The following is a 15,665-nucleotide window of genomic DNA, read 5'->3' as shown; positions in this document are numbered from 1 at the left end:
GGCACCATGGTTTCAGACGGTCCAGCTCGCCTGGGCATCCATCCGGGGACTGAGTCGGCTGGTTACGTCACCTCTTCGTGATCCGGCGAGCGCCGACCGGCAGGGAAGTTAGTTACGGGAGAGGCGCTAGTGGCTAGTGCCTTTTTTTCGACCAGCGGCCGGCCTCCCGCGCCGCACGGCCCCGACCCGACCCGCAGCCGGGTGGCGAGGACGGCCGAGCGCGCCGCACGGCCGGCACCGCTGTGGGCATGTGTCCTGGGGCTAACCGATCACATGGCGCCCGGTCCCTTTCGCACGGCCGGCTCGCGGTCCCCGCCGGACCGACGGGCGTGGGCGGTGAGCCGGCTGGCAGCGCGTCGCGCCCGGTTGCACCGCGGGGGGGGGGGGGGGGGGGGGGGGGGGGGGCGGTTTGGGGTTTGGCGCGTCGTGTCGCTCGCTGGGGCTGCCCGGACAGACGCCTCCCGCACGGGATGCTGGGACGGGCCAGGGGATCAGGGAGGATCGCGTCGCTTCCTGGTCCAGATCCCGGAGATCCGCCGTCACGGCGTCACCCCAGGACGCAGGGCTGCTGCTCGTTCCAGTTTTCCACTCATCCTGCTCGTTCGGAACGAGCTGCTGATCTACCCCGTTGAAACTGTGGAGGCCAGACCCGTTGCTCGTCGTGCCATCGTGCGGATCGCAACAGCTCAGCTAAGCAGCGCGCATGTCGATGAAGAAGAAAAAAGAATGGTGGGACAAGTCAACTGCTCTTGGATGGAACAGTGACACTTTAATTACTCAAGTTCCCTTCCCCTCTCTCGAGTTCGATGGCATATGCTAACGACAAGATTCTGACGACATGTTCATAAATGCATAGTAGTTCTCATCCACGCTGCCATGCATGGAGATGCAGGTTGCAGACTGCAGATGCTTGCCAGTTGCCATGATGACTGAAGAAAACCCGAGTAGAACAGGGGAAACCTTTTCCCCTCGAGCAATTCGTATGATCGAGCAACAACCAATACAATAGTCAATTAGCAAGCCAATCGATCTCTAACGGACAAAGCAAACAAAAGAAGATGTAGAACCAACAGAAACATCAAGCGTGGTTACGTGAGCTCCCCTCAAGCCAAGCAATATCTACAAGTTCCAGTACGGATCAAGCATGGAGGCGCGCGGCGCTCCATGCGTGGCCGGATGCAGGCGGCGCCGGCCGGCGGCGCGGCGGCTCACCCGAGCGTGGCGAGCCCGCCGGCGCGCATCATCTGGCGGAACTCGTGGAAGTCGACCCTGCCGTCGCCGTCGCGGTCGACGCGGCCGATCATGCGCCGGCACTCCTCCGCGGTGCGGCCCTGCTTCAGCCCCAGCGACGACAGCACCGCGCCGAGCTCGTCCACCGTGATATACCCGTCGCCGTTGGCGTCGAACACCCGGAACGCCTCCCGCATGTCGTCGTCCGCCTCCTCGCCGGCGGACCCCCCCTCCTCCCCGGCGCCGGCGCCGCCGTCCATGATGGCACGGTAGAGCTCCCCGAACTCCTCCACGTCCACGCACCCGTCGCCGTTGGCGTCGATGCGCGCGATCATGGACGCGAGCTCGTCGCCCGGCACGGACATCCCCAGCTTGCCCAGCGAGTCCTCCAGCTCCTCCCGCGTGATGCGCCCGTCGCCGTTCTTGTCGAACAGCTCGAACACGCGCGCCAGCTCCGCCTGGTCGGCCTGCTTGCCGCTCCCGCTCCCCGTCTGCTGCTGCACCGACGACGACGACATCTTCTTGGGGCAAGGCGGCGCGGGCTGCGGCTTCGAGGGCGAGCTGCAGGTGGTGGGCGTGGCGGCGCTCTCGCGGCCGCTCGGGAGGATGGAGGTGGGGATATAGGAGAGCAGGCCGCGCGGCAGGAGGGGGAGCTTGACGAGAGGGGAGGACGGTGGCATGGCGGGCACCGTGTGGGCTCGGCAATGCATTAGATGCCTTGCTGGCTGGTGGTGGTGGTGCGATACAAGCAAAGCTTTCCCATGGCCCATGGCTGTATTTATAGCACGCTTTCAGCTTCCTCAACTTTCTTTCTTACAGAAAAAACAGTAAACTGTAACGGTAGGTCAGAAGAGCCGATCGATGGCAGGAACTTCTTTGTTTCCACATCTCATCGAGTTGACTTTGTGATGAAGTGGAGTCTTTATAATAGTGTGTAGTAGATGCTGTGTTATTCCAACAAAAACTGGCGACATGTTTGACTAGAATTCGGCCGGGATGTAAAGGTGTTGCGTGCAGGCTGCAAACCTTGTTTGGAGGAGGGGGAGCAAATGTGCTTCATGTGAAAATCTACACGAAACAGGCGGAAAGGGTATCTTGATCTCGAACCATTTGCGCTCGTTTGGTTTGACTTATGATGGTAGTTTGGCGGAATTATGTTTTGCCACGAAAGGATTGTCATGTCAATAAGTAGTATATTTTTGGAGAAAAGGCATGTGGCATGCCTGGTGCGCCCTCAACTTTTTCTGACTTGCTGTAGAAGCAGATACAGCATCATCAGGAAATATTCCCTCAAAAACATCATCAGGAACGACCATGCTTACTATCTGATGGAAATTCTATCATTTCCCTTTGATTTTGATAGACATTAGTTCTTTGAGCGGCGCAGGAGAAGTATTTCCTGACTTGTTGCCACGTTAATTAAGATAAAATTCATTAAACCAAACATAGCAAAGTATTAAGAGGAAGCAAATGACTTCATTTTATTTTTTCTGAAAGCAAAACCTGATCGCACAACCGAACCGACAGTTTCATTCTCTACAAAAAGACTTGCCACCACGTTGATGTTTGCCAGGGCCCCTGGTTCCCTGATTTCAGCTCCCAATATTTTTGCGGCAAACAAATTTCAGCTCGAAATGCGCTATCACGTAGTAGCTATCAGCCCACCTGTAACCCTTATTCAAACTGTTCATCTTCTCACGTCTCAGAGCGAACAGGAGGAGTTCAGTGTTTCTTTTTTCTTTTTCTGAGTGGTGTTCCTGCAGGTTGGTACACCCTGATCCAGTGATCCCTGACATTTCTTTTCTCCAGGAACAGGTGAGAAGGACTGGCTGGCCGGACGGACCCCCACCATGATGCCGCGTGCGGACGCGTTTTTGCAGGCGCAGTTGGCCTGCACCCTTTAAATCCAAGTTAAGGCGCGGACGGGAGGAAAGAAAAACTCAAGTTAAAGAATTGCCGAGAGAACTACGGGTCAACTGAAAGCGCGTCGAGCGTCGACTATCGAACTGCCGGCCCGGCCTCACGGGACCGCCGGGTGCGGATCTCGGTCGCCGGTCGCCCGCCGCCGCCGCCGTCCGATCCGGCACGGACGGCGGCCGGCGCGACAGCTGGGCAGGCGCGGCCGCACGTGCCGACCGGCCGATCATCGGTGCGTTGGAATGGTTCCAGAATCCAGATGTGCAGCAGTCTGTGCGGCGGCAGCTGAGCCTGGGATGGCGGGTGGCGACAGGTGAGAGAGAGAGGGAGGGAGGGAGGTGGGGCTTCGGCTTCACTGGATCGCAGGCTCGCAGCTCATTTTCGGCGTAGCCTCATGGGGCTGGGGCGCTCTGAAACCGGAGACGGCGGCGGCACTCCGGCTGGACGTGAGCTGGGGTGGGCGTGCGCGGGCCTGACGGCCTCGTAGATTAGTGCCCCCGTGCTAAGAATCTCTGGGACATGTAGGATTAGCATAATGCGGGAGCAGATGCCGTCGCACGATTCGCCCGCCGGAGTCGTCGCCGTCGGCCGTCGCATCGTTGCATGTGCCGCGCGCGGCAGCAGCTGCGTGAAATTTTCCAGATATGGTGGATCATGGATGCAGTAAAGAAAGGGGTCGGTCGGCAGCCTTGGCTTCTACCTGCAGATCAATCTGGCGTCAAGAAGTTTGACAAAGGGGGGGCTCCATTTGGGGAGTGGATAGGAACGGACGGACGGAGGAACACCGGGGTCGCCATTGCGTGCTACAATCACCGGACCACCGCGAAGTCCGGTGTCCCGGAGATGCATGCCTGTCACACGAGAGTCTGAACAGTGATCGGTCACTCGTCGTGATGCTTGCTGGGGGGAATGCATGCATGGGCAGTTGGGCACAGCCGGCATTGGCGCGCTCTACTACGCATGGCGTATTTAGTACTGGCTCAGCTCGTTACAAAATGTAGACGAGTCGTATCGCCAGACATAGCAACAGCGTGGGCAGCTGTACTGGGCTGGCGACGCCCACCGTGGAAGCAAAAAGGCCAAGAAGGGCCGGATTGGGTTGGGCCCTGACCACTGGATACTAATAGGTTTTCACAGGGCTATAAGAAGGGCCGGGCTGATCTGGTAGCTTGGTGGGCTGGCTGTCTTGCTAAACGAGAAGGGTGGTCCATCAAGGTTAGAGAGAAACTAGATTAGGAAAAAAGCTGTGATGTTGGTTCAAAAACAAAGGTTTGATTTTGAGTACAGTTCGAATGCGATCAAAAGTGTTTTAGCTAACTAGGTACGGAGTTGTTTGATCAGGTGCCTAGGGAAAAATATCCTTAGCATGATTGGTTGTTGTCAATGAGTTTCAATTCACTGGTTCGATCCAAGTATTTTTGTGAGTATTTCTTGCTGTTTTTTCTTTACTGCATAGTACCGAACATGCAAGCATGCACTTGTTTTGATCGCGTTGTGTTTCTTGGTGCAGGAGTTCAACCGCCTTACCGATCCGATTGAGATCAATCCCACGCAATGTGAGTTTTCTGGGTGTCCAATACCTGCATCAACAAGGATCAGCAACACGGTGCCTCCAATATGATTACTAAGCACTTGGGAGCAATAAAGTTAGTACAGAGTTCTGCAGGAAATAAACGTTGGTGGCATGGCAATAACATCAAGCAGGAGTGGCATGGGCAAGTTTGCATCTGCAGAGCACATCCTGCTTTCCATTTCTGCATCCACACATCATATTAGGACCTGAAAATTTGTACAATGCCGAGGAAATCAACTCCCTGTCTCCGTGAATCATGATTTACTTTTAGGCATCCCGTTTGGATCTTTTAAGGAACTGGAATCTACTTAATAGAATAGGCTATTTGTCATAGAATGTGGTATTCCACAACTTTTCCAAGTATATATATAAGCTTATTTTAAATTCATGGGGTGGTAGATGGAAATTGATTCTATAGATTCTCATATTATATTTCTAATGTACAACTTATAGCACACTCCTCGACTCGCTTCCCTATAGAAGAAAGTGCAGTATATAAGTATCTCTCCCATATGGCCATTAATAATATACAAATATATTCCACATACAACTATATTAGCTTAATTAATTTATATCTAAATTATGATTATTAGAATGGAATTCAATTCTAAGGATCCAAACGGGCCTTAGGTTTTTTTACGCACCGGCAAGTTGATGGTGAATCAGATTTCTTCCCCAATCAAAAATTTGTCTTTTAAAGTCCTCTCAAATGTTGGACCTTCAGAAACTTTTAACAGGTGGCAAATGGATGGATGGAGCTACTCCTGTTCATATTGCATTAAACATGGCCTGGCGACTGGTGTAGTAACAGAAATTTCTTAATTTCACAAGTTGAAGAAGGACAAATCGGTGAGCAATCTGCAGCACTAGACTAATTATTCAGTGTTAGCTGACACCATCAGAACTTGTAGTACAGAATTGTGTAAGAAAAAAAAATTTATCGGTGACAGTGGCAACAACATCAAGCAGGCAGTACGCATGAACCAGCTTGCACCTGCTAAGCACAACCTGCTAATGCCAGCATATTATTTTCACTTCATCCACACATCATATTAGGATCAGAACTTTTTTTTTCAATGCCGAGGAAATCAATTCCCTGACTACATGAATCGTGATTTCCTTTGGGGATTCTTATGCGTTCATACACTGGCAAATCGGTGGTGGAATAATGGAATCTCGTAAATTTGTCTTTTTAAATTCTCTCACAAATGAAGGACATGAAGTACCTGGCGCCGCCGCCGCCGTCCGGCGCCGAACGCAAGGTGCAGCGCGTGTCCTGGTGAACATGCTTGCATCGCCTGGACGGCGTTCAACAGCAAAGAGCAAAACGTGCGCATCATCGATCATGGTCTTCTACCATCCGGCCGGCGGATGTGCCGGACCCGGTGCCGCTGCAGCCTGGCCAGCTGGGCTGCAGAGGACGCGCGCGCGGCAGAAGCTGCTCGCGTTCCAGGCATGCGCCCCCGACATCGACCCAGGCGGCGGCGCGGCCAAGACGCAGGATGAACCTGCCATGATGGCCACACGGCACGAGACGAGACGGGACTTAGATCGCGCGGCGAGCTCTGAGGCGGCCGACATGCGCGCGGCGACCTGGGCCAACCCACCGCGGACTCCGATGAGCGAGGAAGGTCTTCGAAGGGACCCTTTTCCGTTTACGATCGTAAATCTCAGCCGCTCAAGTCCAATCGAACGGCTAAATATATCACCTAGGGTGGACGGTATTTCATTTACCGTCCTCCCCGGACGGTATTTGATTTACCGTCCACCCTTGGGTCAGTCCGCCTCTTGCCGTCGCTCACCTGGCCGCCACTCTCGACGCCGGCAACCACGCCGGCACGTCATCCTGAGCTCGACCACCTGATACGTAGCACGCGGTGGCAGGAGGTCCTCGATCCCGCCGAGCTGCCTCTGGAGTCTGGTGGAGCCGTCTTGTGCCCCTCCATACAGTCCCTTCCGCCCGGTTCTGGAAGGCCATGCCCGCCAGGGCGGTCGCGCACCGCACCTCGGCGCCATTCGTTCGCGAGAACTGCGTAGAGCTCGAAAAGATGGGTTCACGATGGCGCACGGAGTGTACTGCGTTCCGGCACTCCTGGGAGTAATCTTCATCGACGCGGTGGGCGCCGTTGCGATGGGACGCCGACCACGAGCTGCAGCGCGTGCCGGTGGACCTGATCGCCTGGACCAACCGGCGGCTCTGTTGTCGCTGGAGCCGGCGCCGCTGCAGCCAAGTTGGCTGGACCTCAAGTGCAAGGTTGCGCTCCCGGCTTCCCAGTTCCCACTGCCGGAGGCGCGGCGGAGCGTCGTGTTCCAGGCGTGCGCGGCGGGGCGGCGATGAGGTGCACCGTGCACGTTCTGCAACGAGAGCCGCCGAGATCCCCAAGGTGTGCCTCAAGGCCGGCTCTATCGGTGACAAGCTTCCGCGGGGGCATGGCGCTGTCGCCCGGACGGAGGCCCGAGCGCCCTGTCGCCGTCTGACCTCTGCCGCGGGTGCTACGTGCGCGTCGTCCGCCTGGGCGCGGCACTGCGCAGCTGCTCGCACGAGCACTGATGCCGCCGACCCTGGGGAAGTAGGCATTGTCGTAGCACCTGCGAGGTAACGCGTAGCCGTCAGGCCAAGCATGTTCCAGAATTCAGAAACCAGTTTTAGTGCCTGCCCAGCAGTGTGGGCTATACCAGACATGCACACAAACCAGATGGACGACGAAATAGAGGCATCGCCAAATGTGCTATGGACAACAGGGTAATTTTTCTCTGAAAGAGAGAGTAGGGTTCAGTTCAGATATGATGCTCTTTGGGCCAGTGAGCATCAGCAATGGGCAAGTCTAGTTCTACCACACAACTTGGCTACCGGATCGGGTTATTTCTTTGTTGGACAAGCATAATTTTCCCCATATAAAAAGGCCAACTCAACCTCAAGATAAGATGACGAGGTAATAAAAAGGCCAACTTGGTGTGCAATCCACATAATTGCTGCATTTTTCAAATAGTCAGTTTCTCAAATGTAACGTGTGGTCTTGTCATAGTTTTTGCATTTTTCAATTGCCAGCGCATAGAGTTCAGGTGCAGCAAGTTGTATAGCTCTCTGTTCCTTGAAGAATTCGCTCTGCTAATGCATCCTACTTGACTCTGGGTTTCGGAACCAATTTTATTTATCATGGCTTAAACAGAAGCCACCTGCATTACGACATGGACACACGACACTGATTTGAGAGTGGACAAAATTCTGTTAGCGCACACTTCCAAAGTTGGTGCTCACAGGATAGTGTTAAACTCAGGTTACACCAGGACGACAGTGATTTATACATACCCAACCTTGCAACGGGAAGCAAGATAGTACTATTCTTTGCAAAAATGCTTGGTCTCAAAATCAGCTAATAACACAGCGATCATCTGGCTAAACACTCGCTCCATTTTATCAGCATCTTGTTTAACAGCGCAGCTCTTTATCCAAATATTTCAAGTGCAGACATCAAAAGGGACATTTTTTTCCCCTCATCTCATCAATAATCGCTGACACTTCATCAGGCTCTCCTTTTTTTCTACATAGAAATCAGCACATGACCCTACACCCCCCCCCCCTCCGCCCCCCCTCTCTAATTTTCTCAAATGTTCTCTTTCATCATAGCTTGGGCGTCAACATTTAGAAGGGAACCACGCGTTCTCTTGTCCTTCAGGGCATGCGTCAGGGAGCTCCTAGTATTTGTAAGCATGTGAAACACCATGTACTTTAGCTATCAGATCCAACTGCATTGCCATGTCACTTGATGAGAGCGAAATCTATCTCTGCGTTCAATCATAAACCTATGCATGAGAAAACATCTTATGAGACCCAATATCAAGGCTATCTCTGTTATGCTTGGGTGTCAGAAGGCACATCAAGAATGTAGTAAATTCTAATGCCTAGTCATCAATAAGCATTATCGCAGGGCGAGCAGCAAAAAGGATTTTCGAGAACGTTATGAGAATCAGGCTATTGTTCCCACCCCTAAAATAGTGATCTTAGGTAGCTTGAACAGTGACTACTTTTCAATTCAGTTCCAAGTTCATGAATAAACAGGTTCACTGACTGAAATCGGAGGGGAATATGTTGTTGAGAGACGCCACAGAAGCAGATCCCAACAGCATAGCTACCTTCTTTGTGTCAATGACATAAGAAAATTGTGAAATAGGAATATACTCCGTAAGTCATTGTTTGATGTCACATCTAGAAACTTGATGCAAGTCAGGATAATAGGAACTGATATTGCTAACCTGAGTCACCCTGAATGTGGGTGTCATGGGATCTTTTGAGCAGTTTCATGGTGGACCCAGCAAAGCCTATTGATTCACTGATATTCTCCACTTCCCCAATTTCCTTAATCTCCTTTTCCTGAATAAGAAGAAACAATCAACTTAAAGTATCCACCTCTATATGTATCTTAGTTCTTGACTAACCATTGAAACTGAACCCAAATATTATCTTCTCATGCTTGAGCAGGATGTTATCAAATATGTTATCCTATTTGAGTATATGCTAACATATATGCTAACCATATCCAAAGGCACTGATCAATGGGAAAAAAAGCGTTATAGGATGGATACCTCTAAGTCTACTGAAACTAAAGGTGAGTCAATGCTCTCCAGGATATGCTGTTTTTTACAATGAAGTTTATCCCTGCAAAACAGAGATGCAGAATAAAAACTTAGATTGATTCTTATACAAAAGTAATTTGGTTAACCGATATTGAATGAGAATAGAGGATAAAACCAATGCTCAAATATACTCATAAGCTAATGAGAACATAAAAAGTATAATACCTGCTAGCATTATCTTCAATATGCAGTGGCAACCTCTTTGGCGTCGCAATTGCAGCCTTTAAGTTGACTGTTCCCTTGTTTCCATCGTGAACAACAAACAAGGCAGACCCTGAATAGGATTCACTTGTAATATATGATTTACCATCTGAAGGAATGGAGCTTGCTTCTGATTCTTCCTCTGGTGATTTCGAGTTCGGATGCCTTAGAAGGACACTTCCAGAGCCTATTTCAAAGGAACCCACAGGAGTTTCACTATGGTACAGTAGGTCTTCCTCTGAGGATCCTGAAAGGTAATATAACTGATCTTCATGCATGATGGATTTAAGATCTTTTACAAGCTTTTCTACAGGCGAAGCCTTTGGACGAGTGACACAGCTCCTCTTTCTTGATGGCACTAGGGACTCCCAAGCATGTGATTGTGCTGAACCTGAATTGGAATATATCAGAGAGTCAACATTGACATATATAACAAAAAAGGTAATTTCTATAGTAAGTATGGCAAATCTTGAGAATCATTATTAGTCTATTAAATCTTTATCTTGGTAAAGGAACACATGCTGTTGCATATTTGCATCATGATATTTAATGAAACCTTAACTTCGCTAGATGTTAGGGTCCATGCCATCTGAACCTAATATGTAGATTGCAATCCTCCACGATTACCTCTATTATAATAATGGTTACTTCTCATGAAACCTAATAGGTATCTAATGGTTTATCAAGTCACCATAAGTTCTGAACTTCTCGTGAATCCATAATTCTGGACTACATATAGAACAGGAGATTATTAAAAACATATTTAGGTGATATCAATAAGTTCATGAAAAACAGAGAAGAAAAATAGATCTGCACAACTTATTAATAATATGATATCTAAAAGGGTAGCAGTAGAATAACAATTCAAAGATGTCTAAAGAAAAATTTATTGTTTTAAACATAACTTTGTAGACAAAGCACCCAACGTGCTTCCGACATTATGTCCTATCACCAGTCTGAATTGAGTCGTCACATTCACATACTCACAAAGTATAAGAGGCACATAATTCATTTTATCAAACAACAACAAAGTAGGCATTGAGATGACTGACCACTCATTTCACTTGCATCAACATCGCCATATGGGGCGCAACTCTCAGAGTATGATATTGCAGAGCCCAAGCTAGATCGATTGCTTGTGTCAGCATCCCCCATCTTTAGAAAATTCTGACCAGAAAATGGAACATTCTCCATTATGATGTGACTTGCTTTTTTCTTCTGTGACTTGAGCTTTGATGTTGGCGGCTTCAGCTTGCTAACTCTAGGTTCATCATCATCAATGTCATCCTTGCGATGCATCGGAGTGTAGTTTGCCAACGAACCCTTCGTTCTCCATCTCGAACCACATGCATTGCAAAGCACTGGCTTATCTGGTGGCCCATTTCGCCAAAGGGGAGTACCTGTTCCAGCATTTCCCATGAGAAGTCCATCAAAATCGATACACAAAATATGAGCAGTGTATAAGTTAAGATAGTGACAGTGGCCCACTGTCCACAGGAATTGATATCACATTTAGATGTAGCAAGAAATGGTGCCATCAGGGTAGGAAACATAGAAAAAGGGTAAGCAACTATACACTATCAAGAATTTATCCAGAAGACATAATGTAATTAATCAAATACATTCAGACCAAATATTTCAAGATATTGTTTTCAGTGCCTCAATGGTTGGTTCAACTGTACAGGCATGCAATTCAAAATATGTTGTTATATGCAATGGCTATACTGAATGCAGATAGCCACATCAAAAGAGCATTCTGCTGCAGTAAGAGCTAAATAAAGTCCAGACCATATAATGCTGCATGCACAAGATGGGATAAGCCCGTGTAATTACACAGCAAACCAAAGTTTTCACTTCAATGGCACCCTGAAACTAAGCATTCCTGCAGCACAATTGAACTCTAAATGTCAGATTGGCAGAAGCCAATGTTTATTTTTTTTCTTGTAGAATAGGTATCTGAGCTGCATTATCTGGATAAGTTATCTAAGAAGCGCATTAAACCGTATTCAAACACAAGTCTAGATGTGTTCCGTGAGCATGGTACGATATGTTCCTCAACTTTCAGAAGAATTTTACAGGCAAAGGCCTCTGAAACCACAACCCCCACAGGTTTCTCATGAACATTCTTGGCAGTTCAGTGAATTCAGAGTACTAATAACCATCAGAGAACACATAAGGAACACGGAAAGATGAATCCGAGTCCCACGGAGTCCAAAGATTTCGTCTAAGTCCCGCTTCCCAGATGCATAATTGGTGGAAATCATCACCCGAAAAGTACTACTTGCTGAGGAACAAAGGGGCAAAGAGGGGAAGAACAAGAGAAAAAAATAATAAATATGAAAAATTCTAGCTTTATTGAAGAACAAGAGCTCACTTGTGACTCCGCAATGACGGCAGGGACCTTGCTTCCCCATGATCCCCTCCGCTCTTCACCTCCCGACAGGTGAAGAAGAAAGGAGCAAAGGAAAATCCCAACAAAACAAATACGAAAAAAAAACAAAGTAGAAACAAGCAGTTCCCCGAATTCCTGAGCAAAAGAAAGGGGAAAAAATCAAGAACTATTTCTCTGTACGAATCTCGTCAAACTAAGAGGGGATTCCTGGGGGACAATTCAACAGCCCATGGAGTGCTCAAGAACCAAGTCTTGCTCGGTAGGTGTTGTTCGTTCTTCCTTCCTCCCCTTTCTATTTGTTTTCCTATTGTTCTGTATAGTATCCAGTCTTTTAGAGAGGGTAGAGGAGAGAGAGAAAGAGAGGGGAAAGGGGTGGAGAAAATAATGGAGGAAGCCGGGAAGGAATGCAGCTAGGATGGCAACCGGCACGCGCACGGGCACTGATAGGGCCTATTCAGACCCGTGCCCGCGAACTTATTCTCAAACAAACTTGTGTCCGTGCCCGCCACCCGTCACAGGCAAGCATCCACATCGATGCAGCCAGCCCGCAGGTACCTTGTGCCTGCGGCCATGCCCGTCTAACCGTCACATTTTTTTTTGAAACGAACCGTCACAGTTTAGACGAGAGAGCAAAAATCAGAGGCGAGATCAAACCTTAGGCCGGCGAAGCTGAGGACGTCTTCTTCGGGTGAAACGTGAAAGGCGCCATGCCTCCCGATGGCCACACGGTCGAGGTTGGCATCTGCACCAATGACTGCCCTCAGATCTCGTCCGGTGGTGGTGCCGCTGCAGGCTGCAGCAGCGGATGGCGAACGCGAGGGGCGCCTGCCCAAGAGGGGTGTCGGGGCCGCGAGCTGAGATGGCTCAGCTCGCGGCGGCGGACGGACGGAAGAGCGACGCGTCTGGCGGCGTTGGGGACGGAGGTATTTGACGGCATTCTTTTTTTTTCTCTTTTGTTTTTACGAGAAGAAGAAAAGGTGGTGTATGGATTTGGTGTGGTGGGCCCACTTGTCAGGAGGATAGGCGGGTAAACGGGTGGAGCGGCCTCTCCCAGACCCATGCCCGTTAGCGAATAATCAAACCCGCTGGGTAAGAAAGGCACTTGGTTGAGGAATCTAAAAAGAATTCATGTTTTTTGTTAAATAGAGAGAAGCAATTAGGAACTGGGCAAAGTAGGAAAAAGAAGGCGAGGGAGAGGGATGGAAAAGCTTCTTTCCTCTCTGGTACCTTTCGGTCTTAGTCTCTTAGGGGGTTGGTTTTGCTGTGATTTTGTTTCAGCTCATACAGTTTCATCATTACTCATGTGGATGTGACTAAGCTGAAGTTGAGATTTTTTTTGAAACGACCAATTAGTCATTTTGCTTACCTCTAAAGCCCTCCACTATGTGCGTGCCATTAAAAGAATCTTTTTGCCTTACCATTTGCATCCTACCCCCTGGGAGATAGCACATGCTCAATCCAAAAATGTCCTATACATACAGTAGCACAGCGTCTGGATACGCCAACACAAGATCAATCGGGGATAGATTATTTACACGCAATTCGATGTGGCAGTTTTTCTTTCTTACAGTTACTCAAAGCAAGGAAATGACTAAAGAAAAGAAAGTTAGTAGGTGTTATTAATGTCAATTTTTTCCTAGTTATCCAAAAGTCTTAGCGTATAAACATAGATTTGGTGAAGATAGCTATATTTAGAGAGAGAGTGCGAAAGCACTCAAGTTCCTATAATGGAGGGCTGCCCATGCCGGTCCCAAAAGCTGTTTTGACGTGTTTGCCACAAATAATAACTAGGTGATTCCCGTGCAATTCTGCGGGTGATCTTGCAAGTTAATTGCTGAATTGGGAAAGGTGAAGGTGATACTCTTGCCATTTTTCTGTAACATTCCTTGTCCAATCCAGCATTTTACATCCAAGACAAGCGACTCTGCGTTGTACTGTAGCAAATCCAACTAGCAACAGCCATACAAATTCCAAATCTGACCGCATCAATCAGCTCACGTCAAACTACTTACTGCCGGTTTCAACAAAGCACTTAAATTCTCTAGATTCCAGAGTTTGGTTTACAAACGAATTTGAATTTGGTTCACACACGAGATTGAGTTTTTTTTAAAAAAAAAGAACAAAGGAATATTTTCTGCATGCATCTCTCCTTGAAATTAAAGTTGAACAAGAATGGAGCAAAAAGTATTTTAGGCCCTGTCACTCATCCAACGGCAGCCACATCTTTATTACCACTAGAAAGAACAACGTTAACAAGAGGTTGCGAGAGGATTCATGACTCCATCGACTGATCTACTTTTACACCAAAAGAGGCTGCCAATATTCAAATAAGCGACGACACGATCAAGACGAACGCTTCGTTTGAAATTAGGCGATTTATGTGTCAAGGAAATTAGGAATCGTCAAGGCCGGGTCACTAATGCGAGCCATATTTTACTCCGAGGACACCAAAGCGTCGTTCTCTTCTGGTTAACATTTTTTTTTTTGCAAAAGTCTTCTTTGTTAACATGGTGGCCACACTAGTTGGTACACGTTGGTAGAAGCCACCCAGACAGCCCAAACTTGCTAGCAAACAAAGCCTATTCATCAACCGAAGGCACCTAAGATAATGTTGAAAAATCCTGGGCTAATTATTATATATATATATTAAATCTGATGGATTCCCCGCAAAAAAGGATATCCAATGGATTTCCCAAAAGATAAAGCAAACCCAATGGAAATCCCCAAAATAAAAGAAATCCGACATGAATCTTGCGCGAAATGGTCCAAGGCTCTTATGTGAAACGGTCCAGGTTCATTATGAATCTTGCGCGAAATTGTTCAACTCCAACGTGAGTAATCTGCTAAAGATTCTTGGAGGAATTAAACTCTGATTCTTGGAGCAATTAAACTCTTGCAGGTATGTCAGGAATTTTGTGAAACAAAGATATTAACCCATATATTTTCTTTGTGTGAGTTTAGTTATTAGCTCAATGAAGGTACAAGAAGGGGATGGTGACAGACCATGAAAGCGGGATGAGATAGAGAGAGAGAGAGAGAGTATTCCTGTGTGTTGACCTAAGCATGGAGCCCTGGTTCCTTCCTTTCTCTCCCTCGAGATAGGCTTGGCTTAGATGTGGTAGCTCTATTTGTTTTCTCCTTTGGAGGGGATAAGAAACGGAGGGAGGCATCAAACGGGCAGCCGGTCAGGTAGTGGTGCCAACCAACTCACCCCCCTCACTTATCATCCAAAAAAAGAAAAGAAAAAAAAAGCGTGCCAAATGCTAGGGAGAACCCCCACCGAACCCTCGCGTTGCTTTTCTCGCCCTGTCACAGCACCTCGCATAATAGTCACGGGTTGATTAGCCTGGCATGATTAATTAAGCCCTGTCCAAAAGCGTTCTGATTAAACTGCCTTCTCCTTTTTCCTTTCTCTTTTACTTCACCCATCCTGTTTCATCTCGAGTTAGTTCAAGAATCACACCAGCCGTGAACCCTAAAGCTCTGCGAGGCGATGTCGTCATCCGAAACCGAACGCTACGCGGGGTTTCAGCGAGTTCTTTCCGGTCAGTTGCTCGCATTTCCCCTCCGGTTCTATCCAGCAGCCGGACGCGCAACCTGCCGTAGTGCCGTGTGTCCCGCGAGAGAACTCAAGCGCTAAGCAAAGTAGGAAGCCGGGTAAGTTGCGCGTGGACGGTGATTAGCCGGTCAAAGAGGGGCTGCGGTCAAATCAGACGT

The 15,665-nt window shown here is 48.6% G+C and overlaps 2 protein-coding genes across 4 annotated transcripts; both read right to left on the bottom strand.

Moving 5' to 3' along the window:
- Positions 1–943: 943 nt before the first annotated feature.
- Positions 944–2,013, bottom strand: LOC112900258 (probable calcium-binding protein CML22). The gene has a single exon (XM_025969050.1). It carries the CDS (start codon positions 1,998–2,000, stop codon positions 1,209–1,211), a length of 792 nt encoding a protein of 263 aa, XP_025824835.1. The 5' UTR covers positions 2,001–2,013; the 3' UTR covers positions 944–1,208.
- Positions 2,014–7,999: 5,986 nt separating this feature from the next.
- Positions 8,000–12,361, bottom strand: LOC112901054 (GATA transcription factor 26-like). Of its 3 annotated transcripts, none has more exons than XM_025969878.1 (6): positions 11,931–12,361; positions 10,609–10,956; positions 9,521–9,947; positions 9,305–9,377; positions 8,975–9,092; positions 8,000–8,467 (listed from the first exon to the last, which is right to left on the bottom strand). In XM_025969878.1, exons 1-6 carry the CDS (start codon positions 11,968–11,970, stop codon positions 8,451–8,453), a joined length of 1,023 nt encoding a protein of 340 aa, XP_025825663.1. In that variant the 5' UTR covers positions 11,971–12,361; the 3' UTR covers positions 8,000–8,450. The 3 variants fall into 3 exon arrangements, with proteins under 3 accessions (XP_025825663.1, XP_025825662.1, XP_025825664.1); XM_025969877.1 differs by having other exon boundaries at positions 8,000–8,506; positions 11,931–12,360; XM_025969879.1 differs by having other exon boundaries at positions 8,000–8,524; positions 11,931–12,359.
- Between the last annotated feature and the right edge of the window lie 3,304 nt (positions 12,362–15,665).

Source organism: Panicum hallii, chromosome 7 (assembly GCF_002211085.1).
Source record: "Panicum hallii strain FIL2 chromosome 7, PHallii_v3.1, whole genome shotgun sequence".
Classification (NCBI taxonomy): Eukaryota; Viridiplantae; Streptophyta; class Magnoliopsida; order Poales; family Poaceae; genus Panicum; species Panicum hallii.
Note: the sequence above shows the minus strand (reverse complement) of the source record. Positions and strands in the feature narration are given on the sequence as shown.